Genomic DNA, 19,430 nt, shown 5'->3' with positions numbered 1-19,430 from the left:
TTTTTTTTCCAGTTTAAAAAGAAAAGTCTACTAGATGCCTGGGGGGGCGGGGGGAGGGGGAATGTCCCTGGAGAGAGCAGAAAACTGAAGTTCTTTTCCCTTTTTTTTTTAACCCCAAAGGAATAAAATAAAGAAACACTAGCTTAACAAAACACTACTTATGCTAATGACATAGATAAGGAAGAGGCTGCTTGTTCCCTCAGAGGCCAAAGGTGGAAGAGAAGGAAGAGAGGGGGGTTTGCCCATGCAGTGCTAAATAGCCTCCAGGCAGACCATGAGGAAGGGAGAGTACATGCATGAGCTCAATGGGGACACTGCTACCAAAAAATCTCCGATTAGAGGTGCAGGGGCACACAGACACCTAAAGTGGAGCACCCCTAGGGCCACTACTCAAAGAACCACCCCACTTCTTCAGATGCATCCACAAAAGCTTATGCCCAAATAAATGTCAGTCTTTAAGGTGCCACCAGACTCCTTGTTGTTTTTGTGGATACAGACTAAGATGGCTACCCCTCTGATAGAGAGAATCAGGAAGGAAGTTGTAGTGGAGTTCCTATTTACAATATTTATTGGATGCTGGAGCAGGCTCCTGTGGGCCTGCAATACCTTCAGGAGCTAGGTGTGCAGCAGAGTGCCATGTAGCCATCTCTGATGTCTGCCATTACCAAAGGTAACCCTCAGCAGTAGAGGTACAAGGAAAGTGTGAACAGAGACTGAGACTCGAGCCTGCTGTCTGAATAAACCGAGGAAGGGAGGGGAAGTAACTTCCCTGAGCGCATGCCGCTGGCTGGCAGCTGGATTGGGAACAGAACTTTTATCCAGAGTCCCAGGCCAGCACCCTCATCCCTCAACCCCCTGTCTGTCTTTGGGGCTCTGCTCCAGAGGCAGGTTGAGGAAGTTTGTCTCCCTAGGGAAATTTACCAGCAGAACTGTATGGGTGTAATCTCCCTGCCAAGGACCTCCTACGGTCAAGATAGGATGCCTTCTTCTGCTGATAGCACATTCAAAGTGTCATAGGGAAGAGGCACTGTTATTCCTAAGTGCCCACCTGGGGAGTTAAACCAGTATAACACTGCTGGGAAAGTGTCCCACTAGCCCAGCCCAAAGAGATTTCTTTTCACAGGGCTAGAGTTAATCTTAAAGATACTCTGCAACTTTTTAGGGTAGAGTCAGTGGGAGTTGCATCCTGCAGTGAGGTGTATAGGTCCTCTGCAGGCCGGCCTAGGGAGCTGGCGCCTATGCACTCTACTGGGACTGCCACGAGCCTATTGTGTGTGGGAAACATAAAACAGAGCTAGCTTTCTCAAGTAGGGAGTGATGCTGTATGCAGCAGCCCCTGTGCTGCTTTAGGCATTCAGCCCCCAGAGTTTTAGGAAGCACCTGCGAGTCCCTAAATAAGCTGCTATCATTTCAGTTCGCACAGCAATAAGGGCACACTGCAGTATCCCTATGAGGGTCATTATGGCAACATGCTGTAAGAGTAGGGGGTGCTGCCTAGTGAGACCAGTACTCGGTACAAACCACTGCACTAAGAAATGGGTGCAATGTCTCATCTGGGCCAGAGGCCCTCCTGCAGTCCATCATGTACTTCCCAAACCAATAGGGGCAATCCACCAGCCTCAACCTCCTTGGCCTGGGGGTTCTGTATGGACGCACAAGCCCCAGCTCACTGGCTCTCTTCTGTTGCAGTCGGAGGCCTTGCAGCAGCTACGCCAGGAGTCGGAGATCATTTGCAGCCGCTACGCACACTACTTTGACCTGTCACTAGTCAACAACGGTGTGGATGAAAGCCTCAAGCTGCTACAAGAAGCTTTTGAGCAGGCCTGCAGCTCACCCCAGTGGGTACCTGTCTCCTGGGTCTACTGAGCAGTTGTCCAACCCTGGCAGCTTCCTGTTACTCCCATCCTGCAGAATGGAATGGTGGGAAACCCCTGATCTACATAGTGCAACACCCAGTCCCCTTTCCTTTTAACGTTCTATGGCCCCAATCTCACTTGGTCTATTATGCACAGGGTAAGTGCAGGGATCTCCAAGCTCAAGCCACCAGTCCTTGTGCATCAGCACTACTGTAGTGTGAAGCCTTCTCCCTGGCATGTTGTTTGGGGGAGAAATTCTATTTTATCTTAGGGGTTGCATCCTAGTGCTACACAGGTGGGGCTATATAGCATCCCTCCACTCAGCAACACTCCTACTGATCACACAGGGATGCTTTCCCAGTGACTGAGGGGGAAAATAGGGGCCTGCTCCAGTAGCTATTTTGCACTGTGCTTCACTCTTGAGGAAGACAGGATGAAGGCACTTCTAACACCATCAGCTCGGAATCTTATTTGGCCATTTGCACATTGTTATCTGATGCAGCTGGGCAGAATGCACTGTTTGAAAATCCTGGCCCTAGGCTTCAGAGTCTGCACATGCTTGAGCCAAGGGGGCAGTTCAGATTACACAGAGCTGTTCTTTCAGGCTAAGCCAGTGCTACCACAGCTTGTATTCCAAGGGTTTTCTTCACAACCAGAAGGGCTAATTATTTTTAACTGTGAGCTGGAGTTGGTCACCCCAGGGGCTGGTCTTCCATGCTGGATGTGTGGAGTTCCTGTGCAGTTATAACTTGACACCTCTGACCATAGACACCACTAAGGCAACAATGATTAAAATAACCCCTGGAGTCAGTAAATTAGATTGTCTGGACCCAATCATCTATCCATTACATTACATAGCAACAAGAGAGACTATCCAGGCACATTCACTGTGTCCAAGGAGTGCACCTACTCCATACGTGCACATACCCCAACCTCCACTTGTGGGGCTGCTTAAGCCCAAGACCCCCTCTGGTGCCAGAACTAAGTGTTGCCAGCAGGATAGTGCTAGGGGCCCCTTTGGAGCAGCAATTCTTCAAACCATAATCAATGTCTAGCTCAAAGGACCTTTTTGTGTGCTTTATTGTCAGGAAGGGTAGAGGGAAAGGGGATTAACATGTCTGAAATCTACAATTTTTAAGAATGCCAAAAAACCTGATAATGTGCAATAGGGACCTTTATTCTAGTCCACTGCAGGGAAACACCACATAGCAATAAAAGTGTTGAAGTGGTTGCTTGGTTTCATAGTTTGTACTGAGCTCAATAGGTCACTGCAGCATCTGTCCAATGAAGTGCTCCCCAAGGAAACAGCTGAACTACAGTGAGGTATTCCCTGCCCTTAGGACACTGCCATCTGAGCTGCACACCTCTCTGCCCTTCAAGAGCAGAAAAGCTACAGGACTGCTCCACACTGGCCCTTAAAGGGGCAGGGAATCACTGCTCAATTTATTCTCTGACACAGGACCAGCACAAGCTGGCTTTACTCCCTACACTTAACAAGAGCACTCACCCCTGCCCCTTTCCCTCCCACCAAACAGCAAAAGTCAGCCTTATTATGAAGGAAGTTAGGGCAAAGCCAGCAATATGCATGTGTGGGTTGGTTCACAAACAGTCTCAGTGCCCTTTTAAAGGAATAGGGCCTTCCAATGCAAAAATCCCATGTTCCAAGCTGGCCAAGGTAGGTGCTGACCAAAACAAATTGGTAATTTAGTCAGTTCCTATTAGAAGATTCCAGAGCAGTACCATCATTACCTTTGCAATCAGTCCTAGCAGCCAGCACCAACCATCCTCTCCCCTGCAGCTCCTTCTCCCTGGGAAAGGAGGCATAACTAAGGACAGAATGGGGAAGAGGCCTGTCTCCTAGTAGCCCCCACCTCAATGCAGAGTTGGCCAATTAACTGAAGCACTGCCTCCTACCCAGCTTGAACAGCAACAAGTCAACACTTGAAAAATAGTTTATTTGTTTACTTTTTATTAAAAAAAAAAACTAATAAAAATCACAACTTTCTTTTCCCTTAAATCCCTGACAGCCCCCAGCTGTGCTCACCACATGTGTGTCTCCCTAGTACTGGAGAAGGGGAAAAAAGAGCAACACACAGTTAGGCAACTTTAGGCCTTTACTTCAGATGGTATTTGCTCAATGCAGAGCATCCTACCCCTCCCTGAAGGGGTTAAAATAGGTATAGGGATAAATCCAGTCACCCAGTAGCACCAGCAACCCACCACCTCCTGCCCGTGAGGCACCCCAGCAAGAGAACCTCGGTGCTTTGTTTGGAACAGACCATCTGCTGCCCACAGCACATTCAGCTTCAGCCAGCCGAGGGCTGGTGCCAAAGGCCTCCAATCGCCATACGCACTACCATTTAGAGAACACATGACCAGCCGACATTTTCCAGATCATACAGGGCCTCTGGGCCCAGAGATCTGTCCTGTCTCTCCATTCCAGAATTGATTACGTGCCAATACTGGGAAGGAGGGCTGAGGCAGTGGTGGACATGGCCGTCAGAACATGTAAATGGGAGTTTGATGAACAGCAAATGGAGCCAGGTCCCTGCACTTTGAAACAAAATGGGAGAAACCTCAAGTACAAATTCTAAGCCTACACAAACTGAAAACATGTACCTAAAACATCTACCCTCCTGGGGGAGACACTGGGACTTGGCTAGTCGAGACTCAAGCCAAGCACTGCAATTTAAAACCAAAGAACTTAAAATAGCCAGTGTGATCATCCAGACCCCGGACGCTGCTCCAAGAGGGCGAGTGGCTCAGGCCAATTCCTTCAGCTGTAAGAACATTCTCTGTCAGGGTAATGGCTCCCGGACCCACGAACAGAAGGAAAGGCAGGACTAGGAAGGGAGGCATTATCTCCATTTGTGGAAATAGCTCAAAACACTGGAGGTTAGGAGGGCCCATGTTTAGCAGAAGCTGCTGGTTCTCTGAGAAGAGTTTTATACATATCGAGGCAACCAGCTTAGCAGAGCAGAGTCCAGTGCAGTGAGTAAGTTTTACACTCTTCCCTCCAGCCACCCTTAAAACAGGATGAGGAGAGGCTTATGGTGAGCTTGCTGAGCCACACTGCAGACATGCTTTTGTTTGTGTAAGCAACGGATTAGAAGCCTCATCACCCTTCTGCAGGCAGTGTTTCTGCATTGCTGGGGAATAGCTTTTGTTATTTCTGTCTTCCATCCAAAGCAGATGGCCTTGTCTGGCTGGGAGGGATCTAGCCACTTACTCCGAGCTCTCTTCAGCTTGCTTTTGTTTCTTCTTCTTCTTCTTCTTCTTGGTGCTGGTGTCACTGGCCTGCAGAGAAGATGGATCTCAGGAAGGGTGTCTGGGAAGGAATCACTGCTGATTTGTGACACCTTTCAGCAAGGACTAATGAGGTATTTATATAAGGATTCATCTTAACTACCCCCCAGGAGCTCTCAGCCATGAGGGAAGAGTGACATACCATGCTGACACTCCCCTATCCAAGGCTCCCCAAAACAAAATCTGCCTGGCAGGGTAATTACCAACATGCAATGCACCAAGTCCAGGAGCATGTACACTGGAGAAGCAATTGCCACTCCACACCAATAGGCATCTAGCCTGGTGCCCTATCTCCAACTGTGCACTACTCCAGAGGCACCAGAAGAAGGCATAATAATCTCTGCCAGACAATTGTGAAAAAGCTACCCCAGGAGCAGATTATTCCTAACCCATTAAACAAGGGCAGTCTGTAACAGCCCCTTCCACACCCTGCCCTACAGATTAATCTGTTTATCCATGGCAGGCCAGCCCCCAGGGACAGACAATGGTGCCAACTAAGCTTAGCTATATTGAGGCGGCTTGCAGTGATGTAACTCTATACTGATGGGGGAAAGCAGCGACCTACATGGACAAATTAAATAGGTGTCTCAGGGTTTGTAAGTATCACTAAGAGGGGTGTACAAGTAATGCAGTGCAGCCACACTCCTAGCTCTGCAGCACCATCAAGCTACCTACCACTTCCATTAGCTCCCCTCCGCTCTCTGCAGCTTCTTTGGCTTTCTTCTCTTTTTTCTTCTTTTTCTTTTCCTTCCTGCTCTGCTCCTCTGGTTGCGGAGTGGCCGGAGAGGATGGAGCCACTGATGCCTCATTTTCACTCTCTGTCTCCCGCTTTCTCTGTTTAAGATTAAAGCCAGCATCAGATCAGCTCTCTGTAACAGGAGGCCTGTCTCAAGTTCAGATGACAGACCCCACATACAGCTTAGGGCTCCACATTCTTCCAGTCTCTGCTATGTCATCTGTACGCAAAGTGACAGAGCCCAAAAACAGGTCCAGGGTTGGCTCCCCAAAGATAACCTGCTTCCTTTGGTAACACGCACATGCTGGTTGGGCTTTTTCAACTGGGATGAACTGCACCAGACTAGGATGGGGGCTAGTGACCCTGGAATCCCATGAGCGCAGCTCTGCATTCAGATTCTGGGCCATGGTCTTGAGCCATCTTTAGGGCTCTTGTTCCCAGATCTTGTCCCCCAATGAATTCAAAGCCTGGCGACGTAACACTAACCACACAGGTGAATATGGATAACATATGAAAGTCCACTCTGCTGGACAAATTGAAGGAGACTCCAAATGTTAACTCTGCCTCCCCCAAAGAAAACAACATAGGAAAGCATAATTCACGGGATCAATCTGCCAAGGCAGAGATGTTCATTTGACAATACACAGGTCTGAAATGGATGTTACACGAAAGCAGCCTGTGGTACTTACTTTTGGTACTCTCTCAGCCATTGCTGCTGGGGCTTCTGCCTCTTTCTTCACAGCAACACTAAAAGGAGGAAAACACCTCTGAGTTGAATGTGTGAATACTGCCAATCAATCCTATACGTTCAGATTTACTGTCCTCCCTCCTAGATGCTTGCTGCAAACCAAGCTACATCCCTCAGCCTCCTGCTGCTACACAGTTGACACACTACAGCTCCTTTTTCTGATTGCTATGTTATACAACACTCGGCAGTGTACGGAAAGCCTGCAGCCCACATCAGTGCCTAACTGTGCTGGACAAAGGCAGAGCCTCCCCTGTTTAATTTGGCAGACTGACTCCCTCTAGAGCCACAGGTATCAAGCTAGAAAGGGATAACTGTCTGCTCACTTGGTTTGTCTGGAATAGCACCTCCCGTTATTCCTCCAGGGCAGTGCTCCCTAGGGATGGCAAATAACCGCATTGCAATTAACATACTTTGAAAAGGTATTATGTTGCTTGACAGTATTTTTAACATGCTATATTCAACCCCCATGACCTTTTATACCCCAAACTGACATTTTCCAGCAGAAGTCAGCAATATGCCCTAAGGAAGTGGCACTCTAAGATGCCACAGCAGAGACTGAACACATGCAATTCACCCCTCTGCCCTGTCCCTCAAACAGGTCTCTGGAGCGCTGTGCATTACCTGTAGTCCACATACTCCTTCTTCCAGGAATCTGGCGTGCTCTCATTGGGCTTGCCATGCTTGCTCAACAGGCCCTGCTTGATCATCATCATCTTTTGACTTGCCTGGCGTGAAAATGCAGAGAGAAAAGGTCATATTCTAGCTTCAAAGGAGCTATCATTTCTAGTTGGAGAAGTCACTTGGCATGTGATGACACACTGTGGAAGAGAACCAAGTTCATGATGAAACCTTTACCAGGTCAGAGAGAGAGACAAATATGTCCTCAAAGAGCCTCTGATAGCACATCGCAAATTATCATTGTTACTTAGGAGTTTATTTCTTGGCTGATGTCATTCTTCTATTTGCAACACCGGTTAATTAAAGTAGTAGTATTCCAGAAAAGATTATTTTACCCTCCCACTGTGTCACTGCATGAGAAGGAACTGCAAGCAAATTGGAGCAAGTCTTCTACTGTTACAGACCCAGCTATACATAAATGCTAATCATATGTGCATCAGGCACATGGGTAAGTGGAATTGTGCAAGAGAGATGGAAGTGGTATTTCTGCTGCTCCTGGAGCCCCTTTCAACAGACTTTAGTACTCTGCCACATGGCCACAATATACTGCGTCTCTAATGCTATTTTGAATTTCAATGGCACCTTTCATTAGAGCACTTGAAGCATTCTTACAGACACTACTTCAGCCTCTCAAGAGTGGGGGGCATGGAGCATCTTCTAATTCTTCCACAAGCCATCAGTATTGGGTGATAGATTTAAGTCATCTTTGCACACAGTGCTAACGTCAGCTACATCACATCATTTGGCTCTTCCTGGAAGAATTTGCAGCACAGACTAAAATCAGTCTGATCCTGGCTTAGCCTAGTCAAGATCTAGTCTACACCACCAACTGGAACCAGACTTTTAACCAGGTTAGAGACAGCCCAGTCCTCGGACATGGTTATAGCTGTGCAGACATAGCCCAAAGAGCCCTACAGTCTCACAGCAGGAGCAAAACTGATCAAGCCTTTTTCATCTTCTTGGCTTCAGAGGGTTTAGACAAACTACATATGTTTGTAAATGGTGGTGACAAACTGGAAGCCTTTATCTAGGACCTGCTACTTTGTAAGAGGCTGCTTTGAACCAATTTCCAACACCACACAGCCTCCCACCCTTAGTCTCACCTTGGGACCAAGACCCCATTTGCGGGGGTAAGTGTCTCTTTCCATAATCACCCTCTTGATCTTTGCCACTATACCGTGGTCACAGGTAGAAATCACTGCAGTGGTCATCAAGGCAACAGCTGCATTAATGAAAATGAAAAGAATGAACATTTAGGCACAAAAGAGCAATACTGGCCAGCTATTGGATTCAGTCTCCTATGACTCAGCGTTATGGTGGTGCAGAGATGGGCTACAAAGATGGTATTCCCAAGACTGACATCCAAAGGGATGCAATTTTCATCAGCCCCCTACACAATTACCCAAGAAGTCCATCCAACTCACGCCCTGGACAGGCTTCCACTTGTAACTCACTCCCTGTCTGGTTCATCATCAGGGAAGTACAAACTGGGGAACTCTAGATCTAAAAGCAGGAGCATCTACTGCCTGAGCTAAAAGACTCAGATCTCGTAGCTAAGATTGTAGCAGGTTTACCAACCACTATGTGGCTCAGCCCCCAGCAGAGCAACGGATGCGGGTTCACAGACTAGCTAGGAGTGAATTGTTACGCCACCCAGTGGTGTCCTGTATTGGATACAGGGCATAAGCAACACACACACACCACTGCTCATTGTCAGACGTAAACTCAGTCAGGATGGCACCTTAGTCCTTATTACCTAGGCAAATTCTTTGCTGCAAGTATCTGGTAATAAAAAAGACATTAGTACAAAATAACAGTGCACACCCATTCAGCAGCCATCCAAGATGCATCATTTCTTTATACTAGATTTGTTAGGAGAGAGAAGTTCACAGGCAGCAGTATGTGATCAGAGAGCATCACTCGTCTTGGTCAAGATGGAGCCCCCATGGAGAGGGGCTCCAGCTCTGCTGGCTCTGTCCCGCTCCTGCAGGCAGCCAGCCACACCCTCAAGCAGCCCCCAGTAGAACACTGAAAGGCTGGAGGGTATTTGGAGACTGCACAGCACAGAGACCCTAGAACAGGAATCTAGGTGCTGCAGGGAGGGCAGTGCAGCAGTACTCAGAGAATGGATAAACTTCATCATCATTTCACATACAGTGGTGTGCTTGAAAGCCCAGGACACAGGAATGGAGTGATATAGCTAGGCTTGGAAGCATTAGACTTTTACTGCTAAGTGTCGATAATTGTCAATTTCACTGTATACAAACTAACCAAAATATATTTCCATTGATTTCTTTCTTTGCCTAAGAACTTAAGAATTTGATTTAAAGATATTTATTTTGTACATTTTGACATATAATGTTGACAATGTGTTTTAACAGTGGTAACACTAACTTTCTGAATCTTAACGTGTCATTAAATTATCTGTCCTACCACAATTTCGCACAACTGGGAAAATTTAAATTGATAAAAATAGAAAAAACACATTATAGAGCAATAAAATCTGTTACTGTACCAGATACCAGAGTTATAACTAGGCCATTATTTCTCAGCTGGTATCACTGACCTCTCTAAGCAATGTTGTTCTCACACTTCTAAGGGTAGCAAGTCATAGTTATTCCATTGACAGCATCCCATCATTTCCCACCACGAAACACAGATGAAAGATTCCAGCCATGGCGAGTGCCATCCCGCCCCCCATGAAATGCTCAAGCCACCCATGTTTGTTACAAGCTTCTGAAGATGTTCTATTGCTCTGGCTTTACGGCCAAGTAGCTAGCTCAGTGGCTGGAGGAAGAACATTGACCTCTTCTTACCCATGCAGATGGCCTCCCCTTTAGTGGTGATGACGACAATCTCCTGATTAATCTCAATGCCATCTTCATACCTCAGAACACCAGGAAGCATGATCTTGGCGCCGTAGCAGATGGCATTAACCTGGAAAGGTGTAAGACGAAGGCTGAAAAATCTGGTTGAGAATGTAAAGTTACATGGTCTTAACCAATGCAGAACATTGACTCTGCAAATTTATTCAGCCACTAAATACCAATTGGTGCTGCCCCACTGATAAAATGATATTTTTTCATGTATGACTTAAGAGCACCTCCTCCCACGCTCCAGGATTTAGCCATTGCTCCTCTACGCTGATTCAAAGCACCCCCTGCTATTCAGACCTGCACACTGCCTCCTTGAAAGAGATGCTGGTGGTTGTTTATAAGGATCTGGATCACCACCACTAAAGTTATTTGTTACTTGTTGTCCAAGCTGGAGGTGAAGTTAGGGTGAAATGCATTAGTGTCACCCCACTGTCCCACCACCTGCTGATATTTTCCAAAGCCATTCAGGAACTCACCGCACTGTCCTTCATAACCAGCCGTTTGTGTGAAGTCAGCAGCTTCTCCAAGGGGAAGATAACCCGCCTCAGATAACTCTCATCCTTGTTGTTGTCATACTGCCACTGGGCATCCAGTACATCGTGCATTGTCACCATGTGGTCCTGCAGAGAGAAATGCCCACTAAGTTTACCCTTGGCCCAGCCACCCAATCAAATCAGACCGAGAAAAACTGGCTAAAACAACGGTGAGAAATACATTGCAGAAAAAGCAGTGATGAATTCTGGGGTTCCCAAAAGGGGTTGAAGATAAAGTTACCGAGAGCTATGAACAAGGCAGGTAAGTGCAACTTAAAGTCCCCCCACATAACTCTGCTAGCACCCCTCTGCTCTGACCTCTGCTGTTCCAGTCCTGGGACCCTCCTGACCACAAACTGCCACGTTTGTATATAATGTTTACCACAAAAACTCATTTGTGACCTGACCCACAAATGAACTTAGCTTCCCACACATGAAACATCAGCACGTGAAAGGCTGAGCTACCTAGCGCCCCAAATCGCACACACAACAATGCTGTCTGCAATGGCAGCAAGCACCCTGTCAGAAACCTCAGTACTCTGGATGCAGTGTATCAGGCACTAAGATCACAGGCTCTTAGGAAAAGTGGCTGCATCAAGAGCCTCCATGCTATGAAAAGAGCAGAGAATTTCTTCCACAAATGAAGTGTTTCTCCAAAACTCCAGGACCATCTCGGCCCATGCTGGAAAGTCTATCTAGGCTTTTATACCACCCCCAGCACAGCAGTAGCCAAGGACTTTACACAGAGGTGCTCATTTTAATCCAAGTATGTTTCCTACATTAGATACCTTGAAGAGCCCAAAGCCAGAGTGCAAGAAGAAAGCAGTTAAGCTCTTTCAGTACATGGACGTTTTGTGGGCTGAGTGACGGAAGTGGCAGAAAGCGAAGCTTCCCATCATCTTGACATGACTCCCAGCCACTCACTGTCCCAAAGTTTAATTACCAGAACAGGGACAGCAGCCCTGAACTGAACTCAACACTCTGGGTTAAGATAACTTACAGCAAGGGCCTTTCAAAAGAAAGCCAGGCGTACCCTCCTACCTTCTCTCCCATGATCCCTGAGCGCACTCGCCGGAGCTCTTGCATCTGACCTCCAACCCCCAGCAGCAGGCCCAAGTGGACACACAGCGTACGGATGTAGGTGCCAGCTTCACAACTCACCCAGAAGATACCTGGAATGCAATATAGGGAGGGGAGAGAAGAATTTTGAGCTATCCAGCGGTACCATAATTTAACACACTTGCCTGTGGGGATTAAAGTGAGCCCTGTGATTGGCTCCATGTTCAGTGCCTCCAATGAGCCATCAGTATTGGGTGATAGATGTAAGTCATCTTTGCACAGAGTGCTAATGTCATCTACTTTGCATCATTTGGCTCTTCATGGAAGAGTTCAGCAACTTTTATCATGGGGAAAATATGCAAGACAATTTCAGCTCTTGCAGAGGGTGGGGACTGGCAGTCTCAGGGTATTTCTCTGTACTGGGAAGAAGCTCATCCCACATGGAAGTAGGTGGGATTTCGTCAGTCATCAGAGATCACCATAATGAGGAATTCATCACATTTCCCCAGGAACATCAACAGAGGGCACTTTTCCTTTCCTTAGATGGCTGCAGTGCAGTGCATCCCCTTTGGAGTTCAGCCTGGAACACAGACCTCTCTTTTAAACCAGTTTCAATTAACAAGTTAAAGCCTGGATTTTAAAATGGGACCATCAAGTGTCTGCACATCACTGCACTTGGAAGAGGAACAGCAAGTCCCCTCTAGTGGTGTGTTCACTAGATCCTCACAGGGAGAGCCCATAACAGCACTTTCATGCTTTGAAGTGCTAGCAGAGAACCTATGAGGCGTTTTACCTAATCTCCTCTCAGGGTCGTATTCTACCAGTTTGCTCTCATAGATGGTTCGGACCCTCAGCTGCCTCTTGACAGCTGCAATGAGGGGAGGTCGCTGAAACAGGGCACCGGTCAGAGTTTCTATTGCCTAGGGGGAAAAGCAGAAGAGCTGTCAGGCTTCACCTTTACAGAGCCCACACCATCCCATCAGCACATCTCGACAAAAAAGCATGCTGCTATTTGGACAATAAAAATCATTTTCCTATTGTATATCACATGTTGTATCTGATCATACAACATTAAAGCAAGCCCATCTGAGCCACTCACGCACCCCCTAGATAGAAATTACTCCCCCAGCTACCAATGGGGCTACTTTACCAGGCAGCAGCATGTGATCAGACAGCATCACTCATCTTGGCTGAGACAGAGCCCTATGAAGAGGGGCTCCCGCCCTGCTGGCTCTGCCCCTCTCCTGCACAGAGTTGGCCAAACCAGCGGCTCCCAATAAAACAATGAAAGGCTGGAGGGTATTTGGAGGCTGCACAGCACGGGGACCCAAGAACAGGAATCTGCATGCTGAAGGGAGGGCAATGCAGTAGCACTCTGAGAATGGATTCATCATCACTTCACATACACCGCATGCCTGCCAGGAGGAGACTTAAGGTCTTTTTTGAAATGCACGATCACAGCATTTGTGAAATAGCAAGGGCATGTCAACATCTCAAGGCCTGAGGTTCGTATTCTCAAGGGAAAATTGCAATTGTTATGGACAATGCTACTAAAACACAGACAGCAAATATACAGTGAACCAATGCAAATTAAGCATCTGATTAAGTAACATGATGTCATGCTGCACAATTTTGATTTTATTAGGGGCAGTTTACTCTATTACCTCTACCGCAACAAAATGCTCTCAATGGCTCTTTAAGGAATGCTCTTACCCACATCTCTAACGTACACTGATAAGACAACACAGCAGGAAGAGAACGTGGGTTCAAGCATGCAGAGACTTACCCTGGAAAGCTGAATCTCGCTTTCAATAGCATTGTGCAGCCGAATGATTCCCACATACTCTTTGCCTGAAAGAATGACAGAAGAGTAGTCAGGAGCGGCCACTTGCATTTTATTGTTCACCGCCATGTCGGTGTTATTACAATTCAAACATCTATAGAGGCCAGTCTTCTTAACAGCCACTGACTTTTAGAAACGGCTCAAGCACAAAAAGCTCTAACCCCTTGAATCTCTCAACAAAGAAACACAAGCTGCAGGTTTATTTATGGAGCAAGATTTATTGTGTAGGGCAGCACAGCACAAGGCTGAATAAAAGCAATGGTACCCTCTTGTGTGTAAATTAAAATTTACAGTTCTGAGACCTGATCAGCTAAAAATGGTGACACCACAAAGCTCAGGAAAACAATAACTTGCCAGGCCTCCAGTTCATCCCAACTTTGTATTCTGCTATAATGGACAGCAAACCTTAGTTAGAAATAGGCAGGCTTTAGAGGCCTGGAACTGGAATCCTCTGCTCATCATTAAAATGCAGACAGTAAGTCAGTCTTTCATCTGACCACTTAAAAGAACTAGAGAGTAAACTACCCCAAAGCAGTAAATGACATGCCTGCACTCTGCTGAGACTTGACCAGCCGTGTTGCTCGTTCGATGCACACAATCAAACACCCCGTCACTTTGGGGTCAAGCGTCCCACTGTGCCCTGTCTTCTCAACCCGGAGGATGCGCCGGATCCAGGCAACCACCTCATGGGAAGAAGGGTTGGATGGCTTGTCGAGGTTAATGAAGCCTGTCCTGGAACACAGCACACAGATGATTAGAACCTTCAATGCCATTTGATAACCTGGTTGTATTTTACCAAGGGCATCTGGCTTCTAAAGAGAGAGATGTTTTGCAGCCAAGAAAAACTACATCCAAGATTTTTAAGAATTAGGAGCTCCTCCTAATATGGAGCATTTTCAAAAGTGCTGAGCAACCAAAAGCTCCCATTTAAGTCAAATGAGCTGTTAGGTGCTCTATATTTAAAACAGGACTTTTATTAAACAGCTTAACTCTAAACTCCTGTTTTTGAAAATCTTGGCCTTACTGCCACCTTGGCCTGACTGCATCAAATTTAATAATTTTATTAAGATAATGTTGAAATAAGAAACGGTACAGAGTTCAAGCATAGAAGTTTCTGGTTGTCAGGGGATAAGGTACAGATTATCAAGGGGTGCAAAATTCGATTTAGGAGCTGGTGGAGCAAGGATCACATAATAATCTGCAATCTCCCCGACTGGGGGAAAAGTTTAACCGGTCAGGGTACAGACATCGAGATATGGGGTAAGTTATCCACCCAACGGCTATGTTCAGTATGCTGGGTATAGTGAGTGAATACGGGGGTGGGGATGGGTCTACCCTCATTTGGTGGGGTTTAATGTTCAGTGGGTTTACGGTTCCAGTTCATACGGTCCGATGGGGAAGGCCTCTCAGTCTCTTTCCCACTACTACAAGAGAAAACTCCCCCAGCCTGGCAAAACATCTCCACTAAAGTCTTCACATTGGATGTACATTTACTTGTGCCTCTTTATCAATACCCACTAAACAATGACAGAAAGTGAACCATGCTGGGAAAGGGAAGCTATATTGCTTTCAGACACCATAACATTACTCTACTTTTCATTTCTAAATCTACCCCAAAAGAATCTGACTAGAATAAATTGAAATGTAGGCGACTGGTAACCAAATTTAAAGAGGAATTTTGTATAGCCAACAACAGTGAAGAAAAAGTAACTGTTTCCAGACCTACTTAAACTGGGAGAGTCACCAAACTCTTTGAGGATGTAAGCTGTGACAGAAGTTACAATTTTCCCCAACAAACATACCTAACATACTCAGCGATGTCTCTCTTCAGGGGATTGCAGCCAGAGGGAAGGGGTGTGTAGTGTGTTGTCCTCACATTTAGCTTGTCAAAGTTCTACAAAATTCAAACAAAATGTACCATAAACAAAAATACTCTAAGTCTTTAGAAACGAATCCCATTTTACCTGGAATTTTTGATCCCCATGGAGATCTGCAATCACATAATCTGACCTAGTTTAAATTACAATTAACTGAAAATGCCTCTCCCATACTGGCAGCTCTAGAAACAGACTTTCTACAGCAAGAAAAGGCCAACGCTATGCAAAGAAGGTTAAAAGCTCTGTAGAACAACAGAGCTTTACAAAGTAGAGCAAACCCAGTGTGTCTGTGTACAGAACTAGGGTCTCTGTGGAGACTTATGCAAACATTATCCCTGCACAGAAAGAAGGGATGGGTGTAAATCCTGTGGGGATGGTTATACGGCAGGTCAAGATCATATGCAGTTTGACAGATCAGGCACACAATGAGTGAAAGTCCTTTTCAACATTTGGGTCATAGAGCCTGGTGCGAGATTGGTTGCCCTCTGCCTTAGGTTCCCATGTAGGGTATTTCTTTACAGGCAGGCTAAGGAACACATGTGAATCAAGGAGTAATGTTTTTATATCTGTACACACAGACGGAATCCTATAATCCTCTTTACCTTCAGCAGCAAGGGCCACTGAGATGTGTCCAGCTGAGCCACTCGGGATTCAGGTTTGATGAAGAATTCCTCTGTGTGCTGTATGTCCTGGGGAGAGAAATCACAGATCAGAGAAGTGGAGTTGACATGCAAAGTGTCTTATCTCTTTTTTACAACTGAAAGTCTTTTGTATTCTATTGCCAACATTCACAAATTATTGCTAACACATCTTACACAATTCCCTTCAATGACAGCTACACCAAAGCAACATATACCCACAGCACCACAAATTCACTGCAAAACGATCATTGTCCAGAGAGATAATGGCTATAACACCAAGTAAAACTGAAGAGTTCTGGAACTGAATTAATGAACCATGACGTGAAACAACCCCCCAGAGCTCCATGGCAAGTCTAAAGGATGGCTACATGTTTGAATGCAGAATAATGATCCCAGTCTGCTCCCTTCACTCACTAAAACAGTAGCAAAGTTTCAGTTCCAAAAGACCATAGGAGGCAGAATCTCTTTGGTGCATTGCAAAAGAGCAAAAGCTAGACTTAGACTATGTCTACACTAGCACTTTTGTTGGTCAGAGGAGCCAAAGAAACCACATCCCAACCGGCATAAATTTCACCATTGGAAGTGTTGGTGTAGACAGCGCTATGTTGGCAAGAGCCCTTCTCCCAGCAACATAGCTATTGCTGCTCGTTGAGGGTGGTTTAATTATGTTGATGGGAGAGCTCACTCCCATCAGCATAGAGTGGCTACACGGAAGACCTTAGAGCAGCGCAGCTGCTGCAGTACAGCTGTGCAAGGTCTTTAGTATAGACATGATCTTAGTTAAGCAACTTCTCCAAAAAACAAACCCAAAACACTGGCTGATCACGTCTTAATGCATGCATCACAATTTGAAAGGAAAGAAGTGCTATTTTGCTCCTCTCAACTTCAGGTGACTCAGTGAATGGGTGAAAAAAGACTAAATCCCAATCCAATAATGGATTATTTCTATTTAAAAATGAATAAAGGCCAATTTAGGACAGATTCTCTTTTAAATGACACATTCTAAGCACAAGCATCTCCCTCCACCCCTTACCTACCAGAATAATTAATTAAGCTGATAAGAACAGATTTTAAAAATGTATTAAAGCTAATGTTAAAATTATACAATATACAGGTTGAGAAAAGACTGTTTGTACACCTGGATATAGTGCTTAGATTATCCCCAATACAAAGTTTGTTTTTAAAGTCATAAGATACACAGTGCATAACCAGCAGTAATCCAAATTTAGGTGAATGAATTTAAGAATACAGTTTAGATATTTACCATCCAAGTATTCAGGTACATTACTCATGAAAAAATGTATACAGAGTTGGTGGCGGAAGGCGATATACTAAACCTTTAGTCAGTTGTAGTGCAAATACATCACTCCATTGGATTCTAAACAGCCATTTTAGTCTCAAGAGATTTATTAGGAAAAAAAAAGTAGTTTTACTCCAAGAGACACCGACACTCTAAATTCTTGGGGATCAAAGCTGATAAAGAACTTAAAAATCTGCTAAAATGTGTTTATTATTAAAGAAATTCACAGTTTTTTGCCCCCAGTCAGGGCAATTCTATTTTTCTATGGATACTTGGAGCAAGGAGAGGTGCTGATTCAGGACAAAGACTTCAACTGTCTTTCATTCTAAGCCATAACACTGTCCCATCTTAAGTCTCTGAGCTCCCATGGACAGCATTCACCAAAACCAAGGCAGGAAACAACACCGCTTGCCTTCTGTCCTGCTGCTTCTCTCCCATCCACCCCCCAACTAAAGACCTAAAATTGCAGGTGAGTAACATTGTCAAACCATTACTCAAACAATAAAAGATTCCAGAAGTGGGCCATTGAGTCCTTTTCTTGAGATACTTAAAACAGGTGAAGGTTCCAGGATCTTCCCCAAACAAGAGTTTTGCTCAACTTGAAATCAAGTCAAGGCACCAAGCTAGCCTGGAGGCAAACTCAGTCAGACAAGTGGAAAAACAACTTCACTCACAGCAACATCTGCATCTGGTAGAAGTTTCTTATCCTTTTTCTTCTTCTGCTTCTTAGCTATACAGCCTATATTTGAAACAGAGGTACGTTAAATATTTTTCATACCAGAACTCATCCAAATCCAAACTGGCAGCACTACAGAATTTTATACACAAGCAAGATGTATCTCCTAAAAAATTAGATTCTTTAGTTCAATATCAGGTTCAAAAGCAACTTAATTATTATTTGTTCAGTACTTTGTTGCATTCAATATCAGAGACAACATATGATATTTAAGAGCAACTATTTCCACACTGCAGTTTTCTTCCTTCTCCATTGTCTTTTCTTTTTTTCTCCCCTCCCCATCTGTCTCTTTCCTACTTTTAACCTCTGCATTTTCTTCTCTGCAGCAACGCCCAATTCCAGGAGCTTCACTCCTCCCCCTCTCCTGACAAAAACTGACAAAGAAATGACCATTGTTGACCTGAAAACTATCTTCATTAGGCTTTAGACTCAGTGCTGAAGTGAGATTAACGGGGCAGGAGCGGGAGGAAGCTTACACCTCCCGGTCTCCGAGCCACGTGCCAGGATGCCCACAGTCAGGCACACGCCACACTGGCGGACAGGTTTCCAGCACAGATCGGGTGACTGGAGCGTTTGCAAACGAAAGCCGAGAGGCTGCGGAGCTGGCACACGCCGGGGCGCGCCCACATCCCGCTGGGCCTGGGTACGGGGAAGCGGGTGTTGCCACCACGGCACCAGGTATTTGGCCCCGAGGTAATTCCAGGAGCTCCCGGGTTTCTGAAGGGCAGCAGGAGCCACGTGTACGCGGAGCGGCCCCGTTGGTGGCAGGGCTCGGATCGCGGCCCAGGCGGCGGAGCAGGGCCGCGCCCGGGACAGCCGGAGAGACCGAGACCTGCCCCAGGCCACGTGCTCAGGCCGGACAGAACCACCCCCCGGCCGGGACAAGCTCCCCACCTTCCCGGTCAGCCATCTTCGCCCCGCGCGCTCCGGGAGCCGCGTGCTGCCGCCACCCGCCGCCGCGCAGAAAGAGAGACTCGAAGGCCGCCCCTGTCCCGAGATGCACCGCGCGCAGGGCCCTTCCCCGTCACGTGCTCAAGGACCCGGCCCAGGGAAGGGGGGGCGCTGCTTCTCCGCCACCTGACAAGGCGGCGTGCGGCCCGCTCCCCATCACGTGACGGACTACACCCCCTCCCCGCGCTCACTGTGGGGCCCGGCCGCCGCAGCCCGCTAGCCCCGCGGCAGGCCCTCATGACCAGCTCCTGCGGGGCGCTGGGCACCCCCACAAACTTCCCGCGCCAGGA

General features: G+C 46.5%; 2 protein-coding genes and 6 non-coding genes across 10 annotated transcripts in view; 1 reads left to right on the top strand and 7 right to left on the bottom strand.

Annotated features, from left to right (window-relative positions):
* The window catches only part of MPP1 (MAGUK p55 scaffold protein 1), a 55,862-nt gene extending 52,775 nt beyond the window's left edge, over positions 1-3,087 (top strand). For both annotated transcript variants that reach the window (XM_048863631.2, XM_048863633.2), the window contains exon 12: positions 1,690-3,087. In XM_048863631.2, coding sequence (XP_048719588.1) covers positions 1,690-1,866 — 177 coding nt within the window. In that variant the 3' untranslated portion in view covers positions 1,867-3,087. The remainder of the gene's footprint in view (positions 1-1,689) is intronic.
* Positions 3,088-3,805: 718 nt separating this feature from the next.
* DKC1 (dyskerin pseudouridine synthase 1) lies at positions 3,806-19,216 on the bottom strand. 2 transcript variants are annotated; one of them, XM_048863628.2, is made up of 15 exons: positions 19,084-19,215; positions 18,128-18,192; positions 16,115-16,201; positions 15,438-15,529; positions 14,183-14,367; positions 13,579-13,643; positions 12,586-12,712; positions 11,775-11,905; positions 10,677-10,820; positions 10,141-10,261; positions 8,428-8,546; positions 7,268-7,371; positions 6,588-6,645; positions 5,838-5,996; positions 3,806-5,153 (listed from the first exon to the last, which is right to left on the bottom strand). In XM_048863628.2, the coding sequence occupies exons 1-15, from the start codon at positions 19,097-19,099 to the stop codon at positions 5,082-5,084; spliced, it is 1,545 nt and encodes a 514-aa protein (XP_048719585.1). In that variant the 5' UTR covers positions 19,100-19,215; the 3' UTR covers positions 3,806-5,081. The 2 variants fall into 2 exon arrangements, with proteins under 2 accessions (XP_048719585.1, XP_048719587.1); XM_048863630.1 differs by lacking the exons at positions 3,806-5,153; positions 5,838-5,996; positions 6,588-6,645 and having other exon boundaries at positions 7,264-7,371; positions 19,084-19,216.
* On the bottom strand, positions 6,832-6,967 carry LOC125643248 (small nucleolar RNA SNORA56). Its single transcript, XR_007358646.1, has one exon. It is a non-coding gene; the product is annotated as a small nucleolar RNA SNORA56 (small nucleolar RNA).
* LOC125643240 (small nucleolar RNA SNORD83) lies at positions 7,996-8,071 on the bottom strand. The gene has a single exon (XR_007358638.1). It is a non-coding gene; the product is annotated as a small nucleolar RNA SNORD83 (small nucleolar RNA).
* Positions 9,227-9,475, bottom strand: LOC125643251 (small nucleolar RNA SNORD17). Its single transcript, XR_007358649.2, has one exon. It is a non-coding gene; the product is annotated as a small nucleolar RNA SNORD17 (small nucleolar RNA).
* LOC125643247 (small nucleolar RNA SNORA36 family) lies at positions 11,584-11,720 on the bottom strand. The gene has a single exon (XR_007358645.1). It is a non-coding gene; the product is annotated as a small nucleolar RNA SNORA36 family (small nucleolar RNA).
* LOC125643241 (small nucleolar RNA SNORD83) lies at positions 12,032-12,107 on the bottom strand. Its single transcript, XR_007358639.1, has one exon. It is a non-coding gene; the product is annotated as a small nucleolar RNA SNORD83 (small nucleolar RNA).
* LOC125643252 (small nucleolar RNA SNORD17) lies at positions 12,956-13,194 on the bottom strand. The gene has a single exon (XR_007358650.1). It is a non-coding gene; the product is annotated as a small nucleolar RNA SNORD17 (small nucleolar RNA).
* Positions 19,217-19,430: the final 214 nt, after the last annotated feature.

The sequence above is a fragment of the Caretta caretta genome, chromosome 9, assembly GCF_965140235.1.
Source record: "Caretta caretta isolate rCarCar2 chromosome 9, rCarCar1.hap1, whole genome shotgun sequence".
Taxonomy (NCBI): Eukaryota; Metazoa; Chordata; order Testudines; family Cheloniidae; genus Caretta; species Caretta caretta.
Note: the sequence above shows the minus strand (reverse complement) of the source record. Positions and strands in the feature narration are given on the sequence as shown.

Bases quoted from the DNA above. Each gene is read 5' to 3' on its own strand.
- DKC1 (XM_048863628.2), bottom strand. The intron at 13,644-14,182 runs GCATGTCATTTA...TCATTCTTTCAG, and splicing joins CAAGTCTCAGCAGAGTGCAG to GCAAAGAGTATGTGGGAATC. The intron at 7,372-8,427 runs GTGAGACTAAGG...TTTTCACGCCAG, and splicing joins AATGGGGTCTTGGTCCCAAG to GCAAGTCAAAAGATGATGAT.